Genomic DNA, 21521 nt, shown 5'->3' on the forward strand with positions numbered 1-21521 from the left:
TATTTCTCAAACCATTCAGTTCTGTTTAATAAATCACCTCTGTTAAAGCCCTAAAGTAGCTTTTCCTATAAGGAACAACAAACTAATAGAACTTACTTGAATGTATGAGTCAGATATTTTTTCTCCACCTGCAAGGATTGATTTAAAAAGCTGCCTTCATTCAAATATTTACCATTTTTTTAATGAATATTATATTTTGGAAGAGATGATTAGTTTTAGAAGAATTAATTTTTTATGTCTGAATGTCTACTCTGATAGGGTAGCCATGCATGGCTCGATAAGCTGTCCCTGCACAACTCCAAGGGGCTGTTATGCCAGTAAACTGCAATGGAACCGGAACTGCCTGGAACTGTGTAGTGTGCAACTTTGAAGACTTACATAAGATGCTTTCTTTGGAAGGATAAATTGAGATGATTAGGTATTCCACCTAGCACAATTGAAAAATGAGCAAAAGTAAGACTGTGCAAATAGTAAAATAGTTTGAAGAAATTGTAGGGTAAGAAAAATAACCATTCAATGCCTTTTTTTTCACTTTTTGAGAAGTGTTAATTACTAGTATAATATCCATAATAGGAGAAGCTAAAACTGACATATGCTTTCTAATAGTTCAGGAAACAAAGCACTAATTAACATCAACAATTCATTGTGCTCTGGAATCTAAAACTGAAGAATATAATTTTCCAGAAAGTCAGTTGTTTTACAAATTGGTTGGTCACTGAAATGACTCTTGTGTTACCTACTAAACATAAAAGATTATTTGACCAGCACTTGTTAGCAAGACCCAGCGTGAGAGGAAAGAAAATAATTTGGTATTTCATAAATAATATGTGTCTAAGTCTATGTTTGTATTTGATAGGAAGTAAAATATGTCATTTGGTGAAACAGAAGGATTAGTTGTAAATGTAAGGATAGAAGGTTGTTCCTAGAATCATAGAAAGCAGAACTTTTAAATTACAGGTTAGGACGCTATGTGGAGCAGAAGGGTAACATTGGCCTCTGTAATGAATGGCATAACAATGGGATAATTATGAACTATACTTCAGCCCTCACACTGCCAAGTGTAACTTAATGAACAGATTAACAAGGAGCAAAAAGAAATGGCCTAACATTTACAAAGGTCTGTTTTATGTCCAATACTGTGTTAGGGACATAACTATTACTGATTCATTTCATCCACAAAATCACCCTGGAAGGTGGATGTTCCTTCTATTTTATATACTGCATTTCTATAAGATTATAAACATTTATGATTACCCAGTTAGATATCCAAGTAAATTCTGAATCAAATCTCATACTATTTCTACCATATGAAGAGGACTTTTGAAAGCAGCATATTGTATTATAAATTGAAGAATAATTTGGAAAAGAACAATCAACTGATTGAATATTTGAAATGATTGATAAACCGAGGCATCCTACTCAATTTTAAAGTTCTTTTGGTACTTCTAAATAAAAAAGATCCTTCTTTCACTTCCTGTTTGCTCAATCCACATTAAGAAATTCTCTCCACAACTATATGTTATCTGCTATCATTATCATCTCTATAAATGTCATAGTTACTTAAAACTTCCAAAAATATTAATGTGAGAGAGAAGTATTTGCTTTAAACTGATAGATATTGAAAAAATGTCAAAGTAAATTATGATCTTACTAACCAGGAAAGTTTTATATTGTATATATAAGGTTTTATGTATATAATATTATATATATTTTCTGATGTATAATATTTTGTATATAATATATATATATTATATATACAATAACTGGGACCCTTTTGTTTCAGCTAAAAATTATTTCAATAAAATCATACTTAGCTAGTGCTGCCATGTATTATGCAGAGACAATAATCTGTGCAATGAAGTAAAAACTAATGTTAAACTACATGGGCTGACTAATAACTTCCCCATACAGATTTTCATACATTATGAAATGTAACAGCTACTGCTTATGAAGCACTTACTGCTTGTGCTCCTCAAACCCCAAATATATGATCTAAGCTTCTTGTCCCATAATAAAGAGAAAAGGGCCTGAGCTTATGGAAATTAAGGTGCTTGCCCAGAGTTACACGTTAGACAAACATCTAATCTGAATATTCTACTTATGTATATGTATGGCCAAAGCCCATGGGTTTACTGTTTATAATAGATGTTATCTTATTAAAAGGATTTTTAAAATGTTTATATGAGTAATTAATATTAGAAAATTTGTTTCTAGTTTTTTTTTTTTTTTTTTCCTTTACAGGGAACTAAAGTCTTGCAGATGTTCATGTGGTACCTGAATCCACGACAGGTCTTTGATCTTTCTCAGGAAGGGCCAAAGGATGCGTAAGTCTAGAAATACCTTCCATGGTCTGTATGTATTTCAGCAAGTGAGAAGAACGTTCCGCCTTAAGGTCCAGCCCCATTATCTGATTATCTTGAGAAATATATCTGACCATCTCTCTTCTACTTTCTGCATGTGTTCTCCTCCCTTTTTTAAGATGTCATCTGATGTTCCCTCCTATTTGTTAATGAGTTAATTCCCATCAAAATGCATCTTCTTAGTAGTAAGCTCTTAATATGTCCAGTGTGTGCTGCTTGTGTGTGTGCAGCTGTAGCTTATTCATAGCAGGTTTGTGAGTTGAGAGGGTATGCGTTAATTCTCTATGCATGTGTGTGAAACTTTGGAGATCACCCAAATAGGAATGTCAGTGCATGTCTGGGGAGGGCAGCCATATTTGTGAACATTTGAGTTATAGTGTGTATGCACGCCAATGTGTGCACTGGAGAGAGATGTATGTTGATTATTCATTGAGTATAATGATGGAGTCCAGTGTGGAGGACATTTTTTAATTCCTACTCAATTCTTTTTCTGAGCTTCTCCGAAATCTCATTCTCTTATTTTGTTAGAAATGTTGAAAATAAAATCCAGACATATGATCCTATGTAGTGAGAAAGAGCAGGGGCACGTCTGCTGCTGCCTGATTCCCTGTTTTAAATGCATCTGTAAGATAGTCTGATATTATTTGATAAGAAGGAGAACATAAATATACCAATTATTTCTTAATAAGTAGCAGTTTCAAGAAACAAAGAGGTGTCAACTCAGATGATATCTAGAGAAGGAGTATTTTTGTATAAAATAGATAAATCCTATTTTAAGCATGTGGGAGAACATGAAATATGAGAATTTCTGTGATTCTTCTACTCTATGCATTCCCTTGCCACTAGAGTTTGCTGTAAGACTTCTGATATATTTTTCTGTATTTGATTTTGTTAAGACCAGTCTGCTTCTCTGTTTTGCACCCTCTTAAAGGTATAAATTTGTCAATTGCATGGGTAGACATTTCATAGATCACCATAGGGAACACGATAGGCAGGAATCATTTTCAGCAACCCCCACCATGTGATGTGATTTAAACAGAGGATTTTTCTAGAACAGAGCTGTTAACAGTTTTAATTAAGCAAAAAATTTGATAGGGGCAGTATCACTGCATTTTCTTGAGCGCCAACAGGAAAGAGAAAGTGATCTAATTTCAAGCAGGCAAATTCAAAATCAAGAAAATCAATCTTCCCATTTTTGGCTGGAAGTGTAGTAGGGGTGCCTGTGAGTGAGTTGAGAGATGAATTGTGTGTATGGTAGTAATGATAGTGGGGAATCCTCCTCATCTCTCTGCAAAAGATGGCCTAGGAGTAAGAGTGGGAAGTTTAGAATTGAAAAAATAGATAGGCCCAGGAAGACCTAATAAAATATGAGGAAGAGACTTTTAAGGATAATTGATTGCCAGTTAATGATGAGCTTTGAGCAAGGAGAAAGAAGGTGATGGAAAAAAGAAAAAGAATGAGAGAAGTCAAAATGAGAAAAATAATGTGAGTTAAAATAATCGGAATTATGGGAAATAAAACTCTTAGATACCTTAAAATCTCATCCCAATGTTCACCATCTCAAAACAGCGTTTGCGCTTTACTTGGATCCAGTTGTTGGGGTCATGATGACACATTTTCTCCAGTGGACACAACTCCCACCTATTTCGTCCCGTTTTCTTTCCACAGCAGGTGGGAGTGTGTCCTTGTCTTACTCTTTGTCTCTATTTCCTCCACAGGCTTGAGTTGTACAGGAAAGTGCCAAATCTTCGGATTCTGGCTTGTGGTGGAGATGGAACGGTAGGTCCTTAAAGAAATCCCGGTTCTCTCCCTTGTTTCTTAAAACTTTCCTATTGTTTTCCTGTGACAATTCTTTTTCATTTCCAGTCTTTCCAGTCACTTCAAGTGCATGTCTCCTTCATGTGAATCGTAGCCCCTCAGGGTCAGAAGGCATCTTTTTGTTGTTTTCGTGGAGACACACTTAATCTGTCTAAACCTTGCATTATTTTTTCAACTATATTCTTTTCTGTTCCATGAGGTATAGCTTTAGTAAAATTATTAAAACGAACATTTAGATAGTTAAATTCTTTTAAAAATATAAATGAACCTGTTAGCAGAGATGAGTGGTGGGGTTCTTGTCTTTGTGCAAGAAAGAATTCAGGCGTGTGACAGAGAGCACAGTAGCAAGGTTTACTGGGGACAGAGCATCCGTCAGAACCAAAGGGACAGAGAGAGAGAGTGCGCCCAGTCACTCATCTGGGGGAAAGCAAGGTTACAAGGATAAATGGAGAGAATATACCTGGCAGTGGAGAGCAGAGAGCTGAGCAGTCTTGTTCAGGCTCCCAGTTGTTAAGGGAGTCTTCCTACCATCTTCCTTTACCTCCTCCTTTTTCTCCAAGAAAAGGGTTTGCTAAGTGTAAATTAGGAATATCCCTCCCTAGGTACACCACTGGGTGTTATCAGACTGGGGGAGCCCTAAGGCCCTAGGCCTAGGGTGCCTGCCTGGGAGGAAGGATGTAATGGTTTTATTGCTCCATGTTGTCCGGCCAGGTAACTGATCTGGTGCTGAGCAGAGAGGATTGTCTTGGGGAGCTTTCCCTGGGGAAGGGCTGGGACCACCTGGGGAGTTATCAGGGTCTGGGCAGGACTTGGAAGTGCAGATACTGGGCTGCTTCCAAGGTGCATTTCTGTAGATGTTGTTGCATTCCTCTCATGCCCCTCTCCTACACACAGGCCGATTTCTAACTTCCTACCTAACAAACCTATTTAAATTTATTCTTAGTAATTGGGCACAGTTGGTAAGGAGAAAGAAGTGGACACATTTGAATTATTGCATTTTTTTCTAGTGAAAGTAAAACTCCTGGTATTGACGATTGTTAGCTTGCTTTAAAGATTATTAATTGGTCCTATTTGTATCCATTTTTGAAGAAAAGATAGAGTTGGGCTAAAATTTAATATCATGGATCTATTTTCCCTTATTTGTGATGTCTCACCTGTTTCCCCATTTGGCTTCTGTTTATTCTGATATATTTAACAGAGGTGAGGAATTGAGATTCATGACATTTAGATTGTGTTGACCAGTGTGTTTTTCTTCTTATTCAATCTTATTTCACAGGATCTAGGATTGTATATTGAATTATTTTTTCTTAATTTCCCTAATTAGAATATTTTACTAAAAGTGGCAATGCAATCTCTTATAACACATAAGTGATATAGTATTGGATACACGTCCAATAGTAATAGTTGCAACTGGGATGAGATAGAACAATTTCTTTGGTCCCTCAAGATACTCAGATGAAAAAAAAAATAACATTTTTTCAGTGTGGAAGACACTCAGTTTAGTGTTTAACATTCTTCAAAATTCACAATACAAATAGTTAGCTTATAAATTCATTGTTTAAGTCTTATAGCAAAGAAGGTAAACCTATTTAATTTTGTTTAACCTAGAGTTTTCCAAAAAGCATTTGGCATAAAAATTTTCTCCCATAATACCAATTAAACTTAAATTGTTTATAGTGTTCTAGGGTCACACATGAGGGACCTGCTATGTAGAGGCAAGAAGGGTGTGGTTATCTTTCCTCCCCATTGTGAGTGTCCCAGCAGACACTGATATAATAAAAGGCAGGCTGACCAGAGAAAAGTACAATGTATTAATTAAGCACAGTTTCATGTGACACGGGGGCCTTCAGAGCGAGGATCCAAAGACTCCAGGAAAATGGTTTGTGTGCTTAATTTTTTTTTTTAAGGTTTTATTTATTTGAGAGGTAGAGTTACAGACAGTGAGAGGGAGAGACAGAGAGAAAGGTCTTCCTTCCGTTGGTTCACTCCCCAAATGGCCACTATGGCCAGAGCTGTGCCGATCCGAAGCCAGAGGCCAGGAGCTTCTTCCTGATCCCCCATGTGGGTGCAGGGGCCCAAAGACTTGGGCCATCTTTTACTGCTTCCCCAGGCCACAGCAGAGAGCTGGATCGGAAGAGCAGCTGGAACTAGAACCAGTGCCAATATGGGATGTGGGTGCTGCAGGCAGAGGGTTAACCTACTGTGCCATGGCACCAGCCCCTGTGTGCTTAGGTTTGATGAGGGATTGACGGCCATGTAGAAATGTAGATGGAGAAAAAGCATGTGGACTAACACTGATAGACTGAAGGAAACCCAGCAGGGGTAGGCTGTTCAGATTCTTGGTGCCCCTCTGTGTAGTATTTCTTCCTCCATGATGTAGGGCAGGACCTTCTGGAATGAGGGTCTTGTGATTTATATCAGACAAGGTAGGTCAAGAAATTGCTTTATGGACCTGGTAGAAGTTTTGGTAATAATTCTAGCTTTATAACTCGCTTTGGGGAAAAATAAGGCAATCTGGTTTCCATGACTCACCTTGCAACAAAGGAGTTCTGGTTGCTATGATTCACTTTGGGGGAGTGTAAGAGGCAGGAGAAGGTCAAAGAGAAACTTTGCATCTGAGTCCCTTCCAAATGTTCTTTAGTTTGAAGTCCTCTCCTTGTCAAGTGCCATACTTTGAAGCACCATTTTCTGAGCACCGATATTATTGTGTACATTTCCCAACTTCTTTTATTGAGAAATTACACCTAAAACAAACTCTTTGGGGATAGATGTACTTATTGTGTTCTTCCTGGCTCACCTTCCTCCCAGACGAGTTATCTTCAACTTCACTTGATTAAAATCATCTTCCTTATTTTATAAATCTGCTTGCCTTCCTGTATCACTTCAGCATCCCATTCCTACCTCTTCTCCTTCTCTGAATCTCAGTAACAGTCAAAGGAGGATACACCTGGTATCTTGACTTCATAGTTTGTCTTAACAACTCCACATCAGTACCTAGTACATTCATCATTGAGTGCTGCAACACCCCGAACTCCCCATCTCCACTGAGTATCCCGTTACTCCTCTCCTTCTCTCCCTCATTCTGCTTCCTTTCTTCTCTCTTTTCTCTCCTCAGCAGATATGTGTAGGCAACACTTTGCCATGTTTTGTGCTTTTGAGACGTCCTCCATGTGACTCACAAACACACCAGTTGCTTACACTTTAGACTCCCGGAGTCACTTGCAACAGCATCCCTAAGATAACAGTAGATAATGCACCTGAGAGTTGGAGCATACTTCTAAACTATTTATTATTGCCAGTTGTAACATCTGCAATCCAATCACTGGCTCCTGGCTACAGATTGGCGCAGTGCTGGCCGTAGTGGCCACTTGGGGAGTGAACCAGAGGAAGGAAGACCTTTCTCCCTGTCTCTCTCACGGTCTATAACTCTAGCTGTCAAATAAATTAAAAAAAAAAAAAAAGGAAAAAGAAAAAGGAAAACTGCTGCCTTTGGGCAATGGAGTATAATTCTCAAGAGTGTCAGGTGTATATTTGACATAAGGTATTCAGCCTTAGTGAGCTTACCTAGCGCTGTAGAAGCTGTCAGAATTCTGCTGGTTTAGTGACAAGGCTCAAAGAGGAATCAGAAATGGAATATTCTTCATGGTGAATTTGTTAGTCCTTAACCATTTTGTGTAAGCGTACAAAATATTATCTAACATATAGAAAGTTTTGCATTATGTTGGAAAAAAAGTTCTTGGGCTTTATTTGCATGTCGTTAAACAGTGTAAGAATGCAGAGTGATAATATCTCCTAATAATTTTATTGGAGGTGGAGATGGAGGTAGAAGATGTGGATCTGCCACTATTTTGTGACCCTTGGCTGTTTCCTTAACCTCTTTGAGTCTTTATAAATCTGCAAAGAGATATATGTGGATCTGTAAGGTTCTTTACAGCTCCGCTATTATAATATTATAATAGTATAGACCATTGCTCTTTAAAGAACTATAATACAAGCTGTGTTTATAATTAAATTATTAAAAAATTTATTTTTATTTATTTGACAGGTAGAGTTGTAGACAGTGAGAGAGAGACAGAAAGAAAGGTCTTCCTTGCGTTGGTTCACTCCCCAAATGGCCACTACGGCTGGCGCTGTGCTGATCCAAAGCCAGGAGCCAGGTGCTTCTTCCTGGTATCCCATGCGGGTGCTGGGGCCCAAGTACCTGGGCCATCCTCCACTGCCCTCCCGGGCCACAGCAGAGAGCTGGACTGGAAGAGGAGCAGCCAGGACTAGAACCCGGCGCCCACATGGGATGCCAGCACTGCAGGTGGAGGATTAACCAAGTGAGCCACGGCGCCAGCCCCCTATAATTAAATTTTCTAGAAGTCATTTTAAAAAAGGAAAGTAAAGTTTTTCAGGTGAAATAGATTCCAAAAATGTTATCATTTCAACATCTAATCTATAAAAATTATCAGTGATATATTTTATGTTTTATTTTTACAGTCTTCAAAATCCAGCATGTATTTTATACTTGCAGCATGTCCGTTTTGGGTCAGCCACATGTGAGAGCTTGGTCAGCACGTATGGCCAATGATTGCTGCATTGGACTGTGCACATGTAGTCATTTTGTAACTGGTTTGCATAATTCAGAGGTTGTCACATGGCTACAGGCATCAGATATCCAGGTCCTATCTTTGATAACTTTTTTGAATTTTTATTTATAGGGGCCAGCGTTTGGCTTGTACATTAAGCCTTTGCCTGCAATGGTGGCATCCAATATGGGTGCCGGTTCCAGTTCTGACTGCTCTACTTCTGATCCAGCTCTGTGCTAAAGAAAAGCAGCAGAAGATGGCCCAAGTCCTTGGGTCCCTGCACCCACATGGGAGACTTGGAAGAAGCTCCTGGCTCCTGGCTTCAGATCAGCCCAGCTCTGGCTGTTGCAGCCATTTGGGGAGTGAATCAGCGGATGGAAGACCTCTCTTTCTGTCTGTAACACTGCCTTTCAAATAAACAAATAATGCTTTTTATAAATAAATATAACAAATATGCCTTTCAAATAAATAAATTTCAATTAAATAAATAAATCTTTTTACAAAAAGATTTGTTTGATAGGCAGAGGTACAGACAGAGAGAGAGAACCTGCATCCACTAGTTCACTCTCCAAATGACTGCAACAGCTGAGGCTGGGCCAGGCCAAAGCTGGAGACCTGGAACTCTATCCAGATCTTTCCCATGGGCACAGGGGCCCATGCACCTAGCCCACCATCCCCTGCGTTCCCAGGTGCAGTAGCAAGGAGCTGTACTGGAAGTAGAGCAGCCAGGACTGAAACTGGGGCAGATGTGGGATGGCAACATTGGAGGCAGCAGCTTTACCCACTATGCCACAATGCTGCTGCTCCCCTTCTCCTCCCCATCTTTAATCTTTAGGCTGCAATAAAAGTTAGCCAATACAAGGATGATCTCGAAGCTTCATGTGTACAAGCTGTGAATAATCACTACTGGGCCTGTGGTCGTTGGTATTGTCTCCCTTCCTGGGACTCCTCTACCTCTTGAATGCCACAGGACTGCCTCCTGCTCCAGGATTGAAGAGCATTGAACTGAGACTAAGGATACACACACGTTCTTGTGATGGCTCCTTGAGGTGTAGCCGTGAGTCCTTCCTACCCGGCTCCTGACTCTGATGAAGGCTGGATCTGCAAACTTACTTTTAACTTCTCAAAAGCTTGGACTGAAATGGGCGTTAGCCATCTATTTCACGATGCTTTCTTTTTCAGATGAGGAAGTATTGTAGATGGTAGCCAGCCCTGTGTTCTGACTTACACAGCCAAACCAGGGAAGAAATCGTTATTTTCCTCTTATTGACAGGGAAAAGCAGATCATTCTAAGCTGCATTCTTCCCATGGTTTTAAGTTCTCTCTCCCAGCCTCTTTCACAAGCAAGCACATGGCCCACCCTGAGCGTGTGCTCAGTGTGAAAGAACAGGTACCCTGAATCTACACTCATTCTCAAAAAAAGCTCATACCCTTTGACTTTCATCTCGATTTATTCTGGGCTCATCTTGAACATACTTTTAACCTTGTAAACTACTAACCGCAAGCATAAGTTAAAATATCAAAAGGAAGAACGAGTATGCACAACCAGCTCCAGTGCTGGGTCCTTGTTCTCTCCTCTCTCTGTGTGACTGTCCCCTGCCTCTCTGCTGCCAATGCTGGAGGCCATGCACGTGCACCTGTTCTGTGAGAAGAAAGTGTCAGTTCAGGATCTGCACCCTCAGTCACCTCGAATGTCGTACACCGCAGAACGCAGAATGAAAATATTGTTCCGAATGTGCTTGGGAGGCAGCACTGACAGCAGTAGTGGAAACAGACAGGCGGTGGCAGCATTGGCCTGCTGCTGCTGCGGCCGCGCGCTGCTGGGGAAATGAGGCAGGTGGCCTGCCTCGCTCAATCTGTCCTCCTGCTTTCCCTACTGAAGGCAGGAAAGAGCGCTGCAGGCTGGAAAATGATTTGTCCCCATCAGGCTGATGTTCTTAGCTGTCTGAAGTGCTGTGTGTTGCAATTAATCACATGATGTAAGTTAGAGGGTGCTGGGTGAGTGGTGGGGAAGAGTTAGGACAGAACAAACGCCTGCAAACACAGCCCCCGTTCACGAACCTGCAGGGTGTGGTCCGGACTTCAGGCAGGAAGAGGTTTATAATGATTCTGAAGGCGGAGCTTCCAATGACAGCTTCATGTCCTTAAATAGTTCTTACACAGTTGGCTTCCTATCTGGGCAAAGACATGAGTTGTTACTCAAGATCTTATATATCTCCTGCTATTGTAGATGGATCTGTCCTATTTTTTTTTTTTTTTTTTTTTGGTCACCCCTTCCTGCTGCTGGATGGTTTGACTTTTACTGTTCATTAAAGCCTAAATAAAGTCTTCTTGGTTTGATGGCATCCAAAAACGATATTGATTTGCAAACCTAGGACTCTACTTTTCTTTAAGTGGATAAGTCCCTGAAGTGAGGGGAGAGGAAGAAAGGTGATCACAGTAACTAATGCTAACTTAGCATTTCCTGTTTGTCAGGCATATGCTGAACAGTGTCCACACATTATTTAATTGATAAAAAACCCTGAAAGGCAGGCACTATTTTTTTTTAAGATTTATTTTATTTATTTGAAAGACAGAGTTACAGAGAGAGGCCTTCTATTCTGCTGGTTCACTCCCCAAATGACCACTACAGCCAGAGCTGAGCTGATTCAAAGCCAGGAGCCAGGAGCTTCTTCTGGGTCTCCCATGTGGGTGCAGGGGCCCAAGGACTTGGGCCATCTTCTACTGCTTTCCCAGGCCATAGCAGAGAGCTGGGTGGGAAAAGGAGCAACCTGGACTTGAACCGGTGCCCATTTGGGATGCTGGTGCTGCAGGCTGGGGCTTTAACCTGCTGCACCACAGCACTGGCCCAGGCAGGCACTATCATTATTCCTATTTTACAGATGGGGGCGGCATTTTGAGAGATTCAGAGACTCAGTAAGGTCACCCAGTTGGGATGCAGTACAGCTGGGATTCAAACCCAGCTAGGCTGACCCCAGTTCTGCTCCCTGTGCTTCTGCAGTATGCTCTCTTCTGAGGAAGTTGGTGGGTGGGTAGCAATGATGTCACTGTTGGGAAAGTCAACTATTCAGGAATTGTGTCAAGGAAGGATGCAGATCCACCCCAATAAAAGAATTGCTAGCTTCATATTGGTTGTTTTAGAAAGACATTTGAGACCAGAAAAAAAATCTATGCTGTGGGTGACAAGCATTTGATGGCATTTCATGAAATGATAAAATCTAAGATTATCTGCTTGAGTTCAAGGGACAATTAAATATTCGACTAGTTGACTACTGAACAAAAGGAAATAGAATGTTTTATCCTTTTTTAAAGCAAACCAATTGGTAAGAAAGGAAACACTTTTACATTCGAATCAAGAATACTTTTCCCGTCTCTGGATAGGCTATTCTAAGAGGAGAGGAAATGATAGGAGATGCAGAGGCCCTGAGGGATCACGTATTCGGTGGAACCATAACACAGTGTTAGGGGAACTCTTTTTTTTTTTTTTTAATTTTTGACAGGCAGAGTGGACAGTGAGAGAGAGACAGAGAGAAAGGTCTTCCTTTTGCTGTTGGTTCACCCTCCAATGGCCGCCGCGGTAGGCGCACTGCGGCCAGCGCACCGTGCTGTTCCGATGGCAGGAGCCAGGTGCTTCTCCTGGTCTCCCATGGGGTGCAGGGCCCAAGGACTTGGGCCATCCTCCACTGCACTCCCTGGCCACAGCAGAGAGCTGGCCTGGAAGTGGGTCAACCGGGACAGGATCGGTGCCCCGACCGGGACTAGAACTCTTGACAGCCTCTCTAAGAAGATAAATAAGGGAACATTAGAAGATACATCGGTTCAGGGAAGTTATGGGACGCTTATTTCAAAGTCGTCTGGAATTTACTTGTATTTCATGGGTAATGAATTAATCCCCCAACATTTCCATCACTTTTTAAATTTTTTTTAAATTATTTATTTGACAGGTAGAGTTATAGACAATGAGAGAGAGAGAGACCGAGAGGAAGATCTTCCTTCTGTTGGTTCACTCCCCAATAGCCGCCATGGCTAGCGCTGTGCTGATCCGAAGCCAGGAGCCAGGTGCCTCCTCCTGGTCTCCCATGCAGGTGCAGGGGCCCAAGCATGTGGGCCATCCTCCACTGCCCTCCCGGGCCACAGCAGAGAGCTGGACTGGAAGAGGAGCAGCTGGGACTAGAACCGGCACCCATTTGGGATGCCGGCACTGCAGGTGGAGGATTAATCTAGTGTGCCACAGCACAGGCCTCCATCATTTTAGTATTAGCATTCCTCATTTAATTTAGACTATCTCTTTGCAGGGTCATCAGAGGGAGTTTTGTTTGTTTGACTTGTAGTTTTCTATCTCTCTGTCACTTCACATCCTCTCTCTCGTAGTTTTGAATTGTTTCTAAGACTTTCAGACTAGAGAGGTTTTTCTGGAGATGACCAGGGCACCCATGTTGGGTATGTCATAAGTGTATCAGTCAACCCAAGGGTATTTGTCAACTCCTAGGAAGTTGGACAAAGCTCTTCCCAGAGTGAGGTGTACTGGGCTTCTTGCAGATACAGATTTCATGGTTTTTCACATTCTGCCTTTCCTCTGTTTTCTCGGTGCATCCCCCTGTCAGAAGGAGCATATTTTATGCCCCCAGTATCACATAGGTAGCAGACTCTAAGCCAGAAGCCATTCTGATCCAAGCCGTTACTCTAGCTTTACCATTGTCTGATTTGTTTTTGGCCCATGAAACCATGTCTTTTATTCTCCTCCCCCATCATTGCTGTGTCTAGAATGCAATGGATGTCGAAAGTGTAAGTCCAGGGGTGGATATTTGGCATAGTAGGTTAAAATGTCTCTTAGGATGCTTGCATACTGTATCAAAGTACCTGGGTTTGTGTTTCAGACCCATTCTGAATTCTAGTTTCTTGATAACACACACCCTCAGAGTCAGCAGTGATGACTCCTTTTTGAGTTCCTAGGATCTGGGAGATGCAGATTGAGTTCCTGACCCAGCCCTGGCCATTGTGGGTTCTCTAGGGGAGGATAAACTAGTGGATAGGAGTTACTGTCTTTTTTTTGTCTCTCTACCTTTCAAATAAATAAACATGTACATTTTTTTTTAAAAAAGATTGTAACTCATAGCATTATCTTGACCAATAGAAGAGAGATATTTTAATTACTTGTCAGAATAAAAAATTCTAATTTAAGTCCACCTGAAAGCAAATTGGGTGACTTTTGAGTATAAATCATAGAGGCACTTGCAGAAACTTTGCCCAGACATTTCGAAGAGAAGGCTTTTTCCTCCTCTGGGTGGAACCCTGAATTGGATTTCCACTGAATTATATTGAATGATTGAGAGTCTGGTTCTACTCAGAGTGTTTACAGCTGCAGCCATTGATCCCTGGTATTGACTATGATGAGTTTTTATGTCCTTTTCAATGACCTCTACGCTCCTTTCTTGTGGTTTGTGAGAGCTACCTACTTTCTGCATGTTTGCCTTGTGCTTTTAGCAGTGGGGGAACAATGTCTAGTGCAGTCATCAAAATTAATTTAGCATCTGGCATTTTTGTTTTTTCTTCAATAGCAAGCTTCATCAGAAATCTAAAAGAAGAGCTAGAAGCTCTGGGCCAAAATCTAAGGATTTATTTAGCAGTAAATTGTCCAGTTTGGAGACTGAATAGACTTTTTGTCATTTTTATAGATCGGAACTTTTAGTGTGCCACATTGGGTGAGCATTGTGGTGTTCTTTCTCAGAAGTCAAAGAACTTTAGACTTTATTGGTGGACAGGCAAGTTTTACATCCTGGGAAGTAATCATTGTGGAGGAGCAACGATTTGCCATGGAAGTCAAGAGAATTGAGACTACCCTGACTCCATCACTTCCAGTAGTTAGTTTTGAGAAATTACATAATGTCTCTGGACCTTAGTTAGTGAATCTAAACATTAACTGCATTTGATTACTCAATTTCTATTGGTTCTCTAGCTTCAAATTTTCCAATGTCATATATCATTGGTTCTAAGACAAGTCAGTCCATACCCAGGACTGGGTTTAGTCTTTATTCAAAAGTTTACTACACTATGGTAGTTAAGAGCTTCACACTGGTGTTAGGTATTCCTAATATTAAATGCCAGCTTTATTACATAAATATTGTGATAGTAAGAGGTCACTTGACCTTCTACTCTCAGTTTCCTTAACAACCAAATGGAAATGAAAATTTTAGAGTTCTAAAAATATGTAGAGGGTCTTGAAGTTCAATAAGAAAATTTGTTACAGGACTTGGATCAGGGATTATACTGGAGTAATCCACCCACTCCCAATCTATGGTTTCACTTTCCAAAGTTTCAGTTCGCTACAGTCAACTGTGGTCTGAAATAGTAAATGGGAAATTCCAGAAACAAACAGTTCAAAGTTAAAGTGACTTTTATCACAGTATATTATTATAATTGATCTATTTTATTATTATTAGTGTCTGTATTTTATAAATTAAGCTTTATCATATATATGTATATACAAGAAAAATATGGTATATGTAGTTTAGTACTATCTGCAATTTCAGGAATCCACTGGGAATTTTGGAGTGTGTTCCCGGAGGACTAATTGGGCCTACTATACTTGTACATCAATTTTTTTTGTTATTGTAAACTTGAGAGCAGCTGTTCTGCCTTACCTATCTTATCCTAGCATATTTTTAAAAAGTTTTTCTTACTTATTTTAAAGGCAGAGTAACAGAGGGGGGTAGGGAGAGAGCGAGAGGGAGAGAGAGAGAGAGACAGAGACAGAGACAGAGACAGAGAGACTGAGTCTCCCCAAATGGCCGCAATGGCTAGGGCTGGACCACACCAAAGCTATGAGCCAGGGGCTTCTTCCAGGTCTCTCATGCTGGTGCAGGGGCCCTAGCACTTTGGCTGAATTCTGCTGCTTTTCCCAGACATTAACAGGGAGCTGAATCAGAGGCAGAGCAGTTGGGACTCCAGCTGGCGCCCCATGGGATACCAGTGTTGTAGGCAACGCCTTTGCCTGCTATGCCACAAAGGCAGCCCTAGCCTAGCTCATCTGTCTCCTTATTTTTATTGCTTAGTTCTGGTTTTATATATAGCTGTGTTCAATAAATATTCTGTTAAAGTGCTATTCCCAAAGACATGACTTGCATATAAATATAAAACAAATACATGCCAAAAATGTACATAGCTCTTTATTGAGGGAACCAGCAAGATGATGAAGCTGATTTATGAGAGAACTAGAGAACAACAATTAAGTAGTTCATACACAAATAATTTTTCTAAACTTGAGTCAAAATTGGTTAATATCCTGAAAGGAAGCAAAACTATAACCTTTAAAGTACTCTTCCTTTTTTCACATTTGTGTCACTTCCAGACTGAAATCTATGTTAACCTGCAGTAGTAAAATTCTAGGTGACCATGTGAAGCACTGTTTAGTATAACATTGTAAAGATATGCATTTCTTTTTGCTATGTCCAAGTTTTAGGAAATTATTTTAAGTAATTATAGTAAGACTAAACCCAAAGTATTACTTATGTTAGAAAAGGATTAAGTGGGAATATGATTCTAGTATATAGGTACTTATTTTCTGCCTAAACATATAATAGATACTGGACCATCAATAATTATGTTTTCATGATATTTCATTAAGAAGACTACAGGCATATTTGGAAAAGCCCTCCTAATTTTCAAGATGATAGTATGGAGGGTAACCATTTAATGAGTGCTGTCATGGACCATGAGCCACGGTAGGGCCTCCTATACATCTTAGTTTAATTGTAAACAATCCTGTGAGGTAAGTATTGTACACATTTTGAAAATCGTATAAGCTAAGCTCCAGGAAGCTAAATAATTCAATCAAGGTTATGTAGTCAATATGAGCCAGAATTGAAATCCAGTCTCATTAGGAGTCCTATCTTACCTCCTCTTCCCTGTTACATTGCCTCCCTAAATCTTAAACTCTCCCAACTCAGAGTACATCTGTAGTTAAACTCTCACGGATGAATGGGCCCATCATATGATGGAGCATACACAAAGCGGTCCTTTTCCATTTAAGAGGTTTACCATTTAGGAACTGCCTGAGGTAATGGCCTTTCAGTTCCTTAGCTCCTGGGCTAAAACATGGATGTTCTAGAGAACAAGAGCACAGTTCTGTATCGCGCGCTCAAGCCTCCTCCTCTCCAGTTGTTTTCTGTGTAACTTATTTAGCTTCTTCTCTCTCTTCTGGCCCCCGATGTTTCTGCAGGTGGGCTGGATCCTTTCTATCCTGGATGAGCTGCAGCTGAGTCCACAGCCGCCTGTGGGAGTCCTCCCTCTGGGGACGGGGAATGACCTGGCTCGAACCCTCAACTGGGGAGGGGTAAGAACTGCCCGCAGAGGCTGCCTGCCGTCGGTCGATGACCAGGAGCCCAGATCCGGAGACATGCTCACGCAGGGGAAGGATGCTGCTGTTACCCAGGGAACACGTTTGAGTTGAGAATCAAGCACCAGTAAACTTTGATTCAGCTTCTTCAGTTTAAAATTATGGTCAGCCAGAGGGGAAGGGCGAGTATAGTGTGAGAAAAATATGGTGGTTAGTAGCAGACCCAGGGCCTTTGGAAGGCTCCGGGAGCAGAGTGATTGGGTAGGCCACAAATTTCATGTTCAACAGTCGTGCAGACTCCAGTGAATCCCGACAGTCAGCTCTGACCAGAAGAGCAAATCTGGTTCAGATTTACAATCCTCACTTTAGGAGAACTGTGACTTTTTTGAACATTGGGCTTTTCTTTCTTATGTTTTTTGTTTAAAGATTTATTTTATTTATTTGAAAAAGTTACAGAGAGGGAGATACACACACACATAGACACATACACACACACACAGATTGGTTGATCTTGCATCTCCTGGTTCATTGCCCAAGTGGCTGAAATAGCCAGGGTTGGGCCAGGCCACAGCAGGTACCCGGAACTCCGTCAAGGTCTCCCATGCAGGTTCAGGGGCCCAAGCATCTTCTGCTGCTTTCCCAGGCACATTGTGAGGGAGCTGGACCAGTAGTAGAACACCTGGGACTGGAACCAGTGCTCATATGGGATGGCAGCATCATAGGTGGGGACTTAGCCTGCTATAATGTAGGCCCCAGCATTGGGTTTTTCTGATGGCTTTGGCTAACCAGTTGTCCAACTGTCCTTTCTACTGTGTAGTCAACATCAGTAAGTGTGGGGGAGTAGTTATCCTATCACTAACCAGCATGCATGTCTGTATTTATTTAATAGTGCTTAGAGAGTAAGGAAGCAAAAGTTTTGTACATGAGTACAACCCATCAACTCTTTTTCTGCTCCTCTGAGACAGTTGCCTGAGCTGGGTTCTCTCTCATAGGAAAATTATCTTCAAGTATCTAGCAGATGTTAATCTAGCCTTTGGGTTGAATCAGCCTTCTGTAAGTGTTTGTTTTAGTAGGCATTGTATATAAATGCATACTCACACAAATATACATTTAAAGATTGATTTATTATTTTGAAGACACAGTGACAGAGAGAAGGAGAGGTAGAGAGAGATCCTCCATTCACTGGTTCACTCCCTGAATGGCCAAGGTGGCTTTGGCTGGGCCAGGCTGGAGCCAAATGCCAGGAACTTCATCTGGGTCTCCCATGCGAGTGTCAGAGGCCAAAGCTGCCTTTCCAGGCATATTAGCAGGAAACTAGATGGGAAACAGAGCAGCTGGGACTCCAACTGGCATTCCCACATGGGAGGCTTAACCCTCTACACTACAAAGTTGGGCCCAATCTATATATTTCCCATGAAACAGCTAAGGTCAGAAGTTAACTTGCACCCACATCAGTGACTTGACTATTCTTTATAGTCACGTTGTCAATAGTGGATCCTTAGGAGTACATAGCTTCCTAACAGAGCTCTTCCCCAGTCAGACTTCCTTCAGGTCATGGAGGGATGGGTCTCATGACCAGGTCCAGACAAGTGGAACAGATTGAATGTTGTCAATCAAATCCCACTTTGATACTTCCTCCCCTTTACATACCTGATTGTTCTGTATATTCCCCAGTTTCTTTATCAAGAGTCCTATTTTTTAACCCAATAAAAGCAGCCATCCAACTTGGCCTTCTATGCATACCAGTGACTATTGGTTCTTGGTGCCAGCAAACATTCCTCATCTCAGACCTGTGTCTATGTACCTTCTCTGTGAATATTCTTAAAGTCTAAGTATATTGGGAAAATAGTTTACTTCTCCAGCCTTGCAAATTACAAAATAACCAGAATGTTAGGAGCAAGGGTCCTTTTTGCTAGAAGTATATTAGCTACACTGCTTTCTACTTTAGATAGCAATTTTTTTTTCTTCTAACTCTATTCCCAGGGATACACTGATGAACCTGTTTCTAAGATCCTATGCCAAGTAGAGGATGGGACAATTGTACAGCTAGATCGCTGGAACCTCCATGTGGAAAGAAACCCAGACTTGCCCCCGGAAGAACTGGAAGATGGCGTGTGTAAGGTTAGAGAGCCCTTTCCCCAGACCCCAGGAATGTCTGCCAAACCACAGGGAATCCACCCCCGGCTACAGCGTCACATGCTGGTTCTTCCCTGTGAGATGGCGGGATAGTGTCGAGTGGATGGCTCTTAGGGCTGGGAGGATAACATCACTCCTGTTGTCCCGTGGGCTGTAGAGACCTAGATTTCACGGCTGCTCGTGGCTCTGAGGAAGCTGGTTGCTGTCTTCAGCCTCCACACTAAAAGGGTGTCTGTCCAGTTTTTCATCTTCATAGTTGAACGCAGACATCATTTAAGATGAAAACTACATTTGTTTTGAAGCATTAAGCGTATGATCCTTAGTAGAGAAAGGTCCTTCTGAGGTTTCTGGCTGATAATCAGATTTCCCTTGTGTTTAGGAGGTGTTAAGTAAGCTGATTTCATCATTTGCTTGGGACTTGAAGGTACTTGAATAAATGTTTTGACTTAGTGTTTTCTTTTAGTGATTGAACTTTCCTTTCCACCCAAAACAAACCAAAGGACAGAGTTGTAAAGATGCCACTGTGGAAATTCAGTTGAACATTTGGTTCTAAATTCTGATTGCAATTAAAGATAAATTTGATAGTTTGCTGAGTAGCTTCTGCCATATTATTGTCACTTTTCTTCTATAATAGTTTTCTCAAACTTTTGTATGCATAAGGAACTCCCAGTCTGCTTGTTAAAATGCAGATTATCAGGCCCAGTGCCTAGAAATTCTGAAAAAGTAAATGCAGGGTTAACACTCAGACCTTGAATACTATTAAACAGCGTCCCTGCCGTATATTGGACTATGTCTTGAGGTCCAGATTTCATGAATGCTTCAATTTTAAAATGGATTAAACTCTGTATCATGTTAGACCAAACCAGTGTCCACTTATTCCTTAGTGCATGATCCTGACCAAATGTGTGAATGCTCAAGTTTCTGATTTGGATAGAAGTGGTAAAAGCACACCTTTCCTTCCTATTTCTTTTAACCTAACTTTACCTTACCGTTAATAAGATTTCTATTAGAAATCACAATTGCTTAGTTGCATTTGAGTTCATGATGTCACAGTGCTCTTTCACCAAGTGTCCTCTTGGGATGTGAGACTTATTACTGCTGTGTTTGACTTACAGAAATTGGATAGAAAACAAACAACCCAAGTAGAAAGACGAGTACCATATGGAAATTTTAAGATCTTTTTCCTACTAAACTTTGGATGGTTAGGCCTGCAATAGAAACATATTTGTTTCTCTTCCCAACAGTTTAAGAAATGGAAAGACTTCATGGTGCAGCCAGAGAACATCAATCCAGATAATTAAAGGGCTTTCGAAATGGATTTTTGAGATGTGAGAGGAAATTGGGGCAAGTTTTCCTGGAAAATGTGAATAACTTAAAAAGAGACTCAATTGGGATATTATTTAGGAGATGGTGACCAGATGTTCTCCTTAGCTATCAGTGGATGCTAAGACACGGGTTAGAATTGTAGCCAAAAGAACATAAATGGTAGAGGAGAACAACGTATCTGTGCTTTTGGCAGAATCACCGCCCCATGCTGTCATTACTAAAGACTGGTATTTTGTTTAAGTGCAAGCCCTGGACATTCTCAAACTGGAAGCCAGAATAGTGAGATGTGATTTTGGCATTGCTCTGTGTGTTCAGTTTCTCTCCCTGTTCCTACTTAGCTGAAACCATTTCTGAGGGCTGACTTGGTCTCAGAATCATTACAGGTTCTGGCTCAGCCTAGCACGTGGGCTCATTCCTTGCTTCCACTAGGGACCAAGAAATCTAGTGTCTTTCTTTCCACATTAATATCTCTCTTGCTCTCTCATTTCATTTTTCTTTTAATGAGACAAAGTTCTCCATCTAATTGAAGAAGAAATACTGCAAGTTAAGGAGTATGTGAAACACGTAATGAACTTGCTTTGAAATCATGAGGATTAAAAAACAATTTCATGTAGGGAGAGAAATGTAGCTCAGTTTAGGGGCATACGCCTGATAATTGTGTGGGTACATTAAACCTCTTTTTACTTTAATGTTTATTTTCCACTCTGAGTTGCAGAAAGAAAAGTGATAGAAGAACTCTTTCCCTTCTAGCATTTTTCATATGATTTTCTTTCATTTTTAAAATATAAGATGAAGATAGAGATTGAGATAGATACAGAGACAGATATATATAAAAGAATATATGTGTATATATGTGTGTGTGTATATATGTATGTATGTATGTATATATATATATATATATATATATATATATATATGAGAGAGAGAGAGAGAAAGAGAGAGATTCCATGTGCTGGTTCATTCCTTAACCGCTGC

At 40.7% G+C, this 21521-nt stretch overlaps 1 protein-coding gene across 2 annotated transcripts in view; it reads left to right on the forward strand.

Moving 5' to 3' along the window:
- DGKI (diacylglycerol kinase iota) overlaps positions 1 to 21521 on the forward strand; it is a 499667-nt gene that overhangs the window by 272498 nt on the left and 205648 nt on the right. For both annotated transcript variants that reach the window (XM_062198081.1, XM_062198090.1), the window contains exons 11-14: positions 2242 to 2324; positions 4079 to 4139; positions 16968 to 17081; positions 19068 to 19205. In XM_062198081.1, the coding sequence (XP_062054065.1) occupies positions 2242 to 2324; positions 4079 to 4139; positions 16968 to 17081; positions 19068 to 19205 (396 nt within the window). The remainder of the gene's footprint in view (positions 1 to 2241; positions 2325 to 4078; positions 4140 to 16967; positions 17082 to 19067; positions 19206 to 21521) is intronic.

This window comes from Lepus europaeus, chromosome 1, assembly GCF_033115175.1.
Source record: "Lepus europaeus isolate LE1 chromosome 1, mLepTim1.pri, whole genome shotgun sequence".
Lineage (NCBI taxonomy): Eukaryota > Metazoa > Chordata > Mammalia > Lagomorpha > Leporidae > Lepus > Lepus europaeus.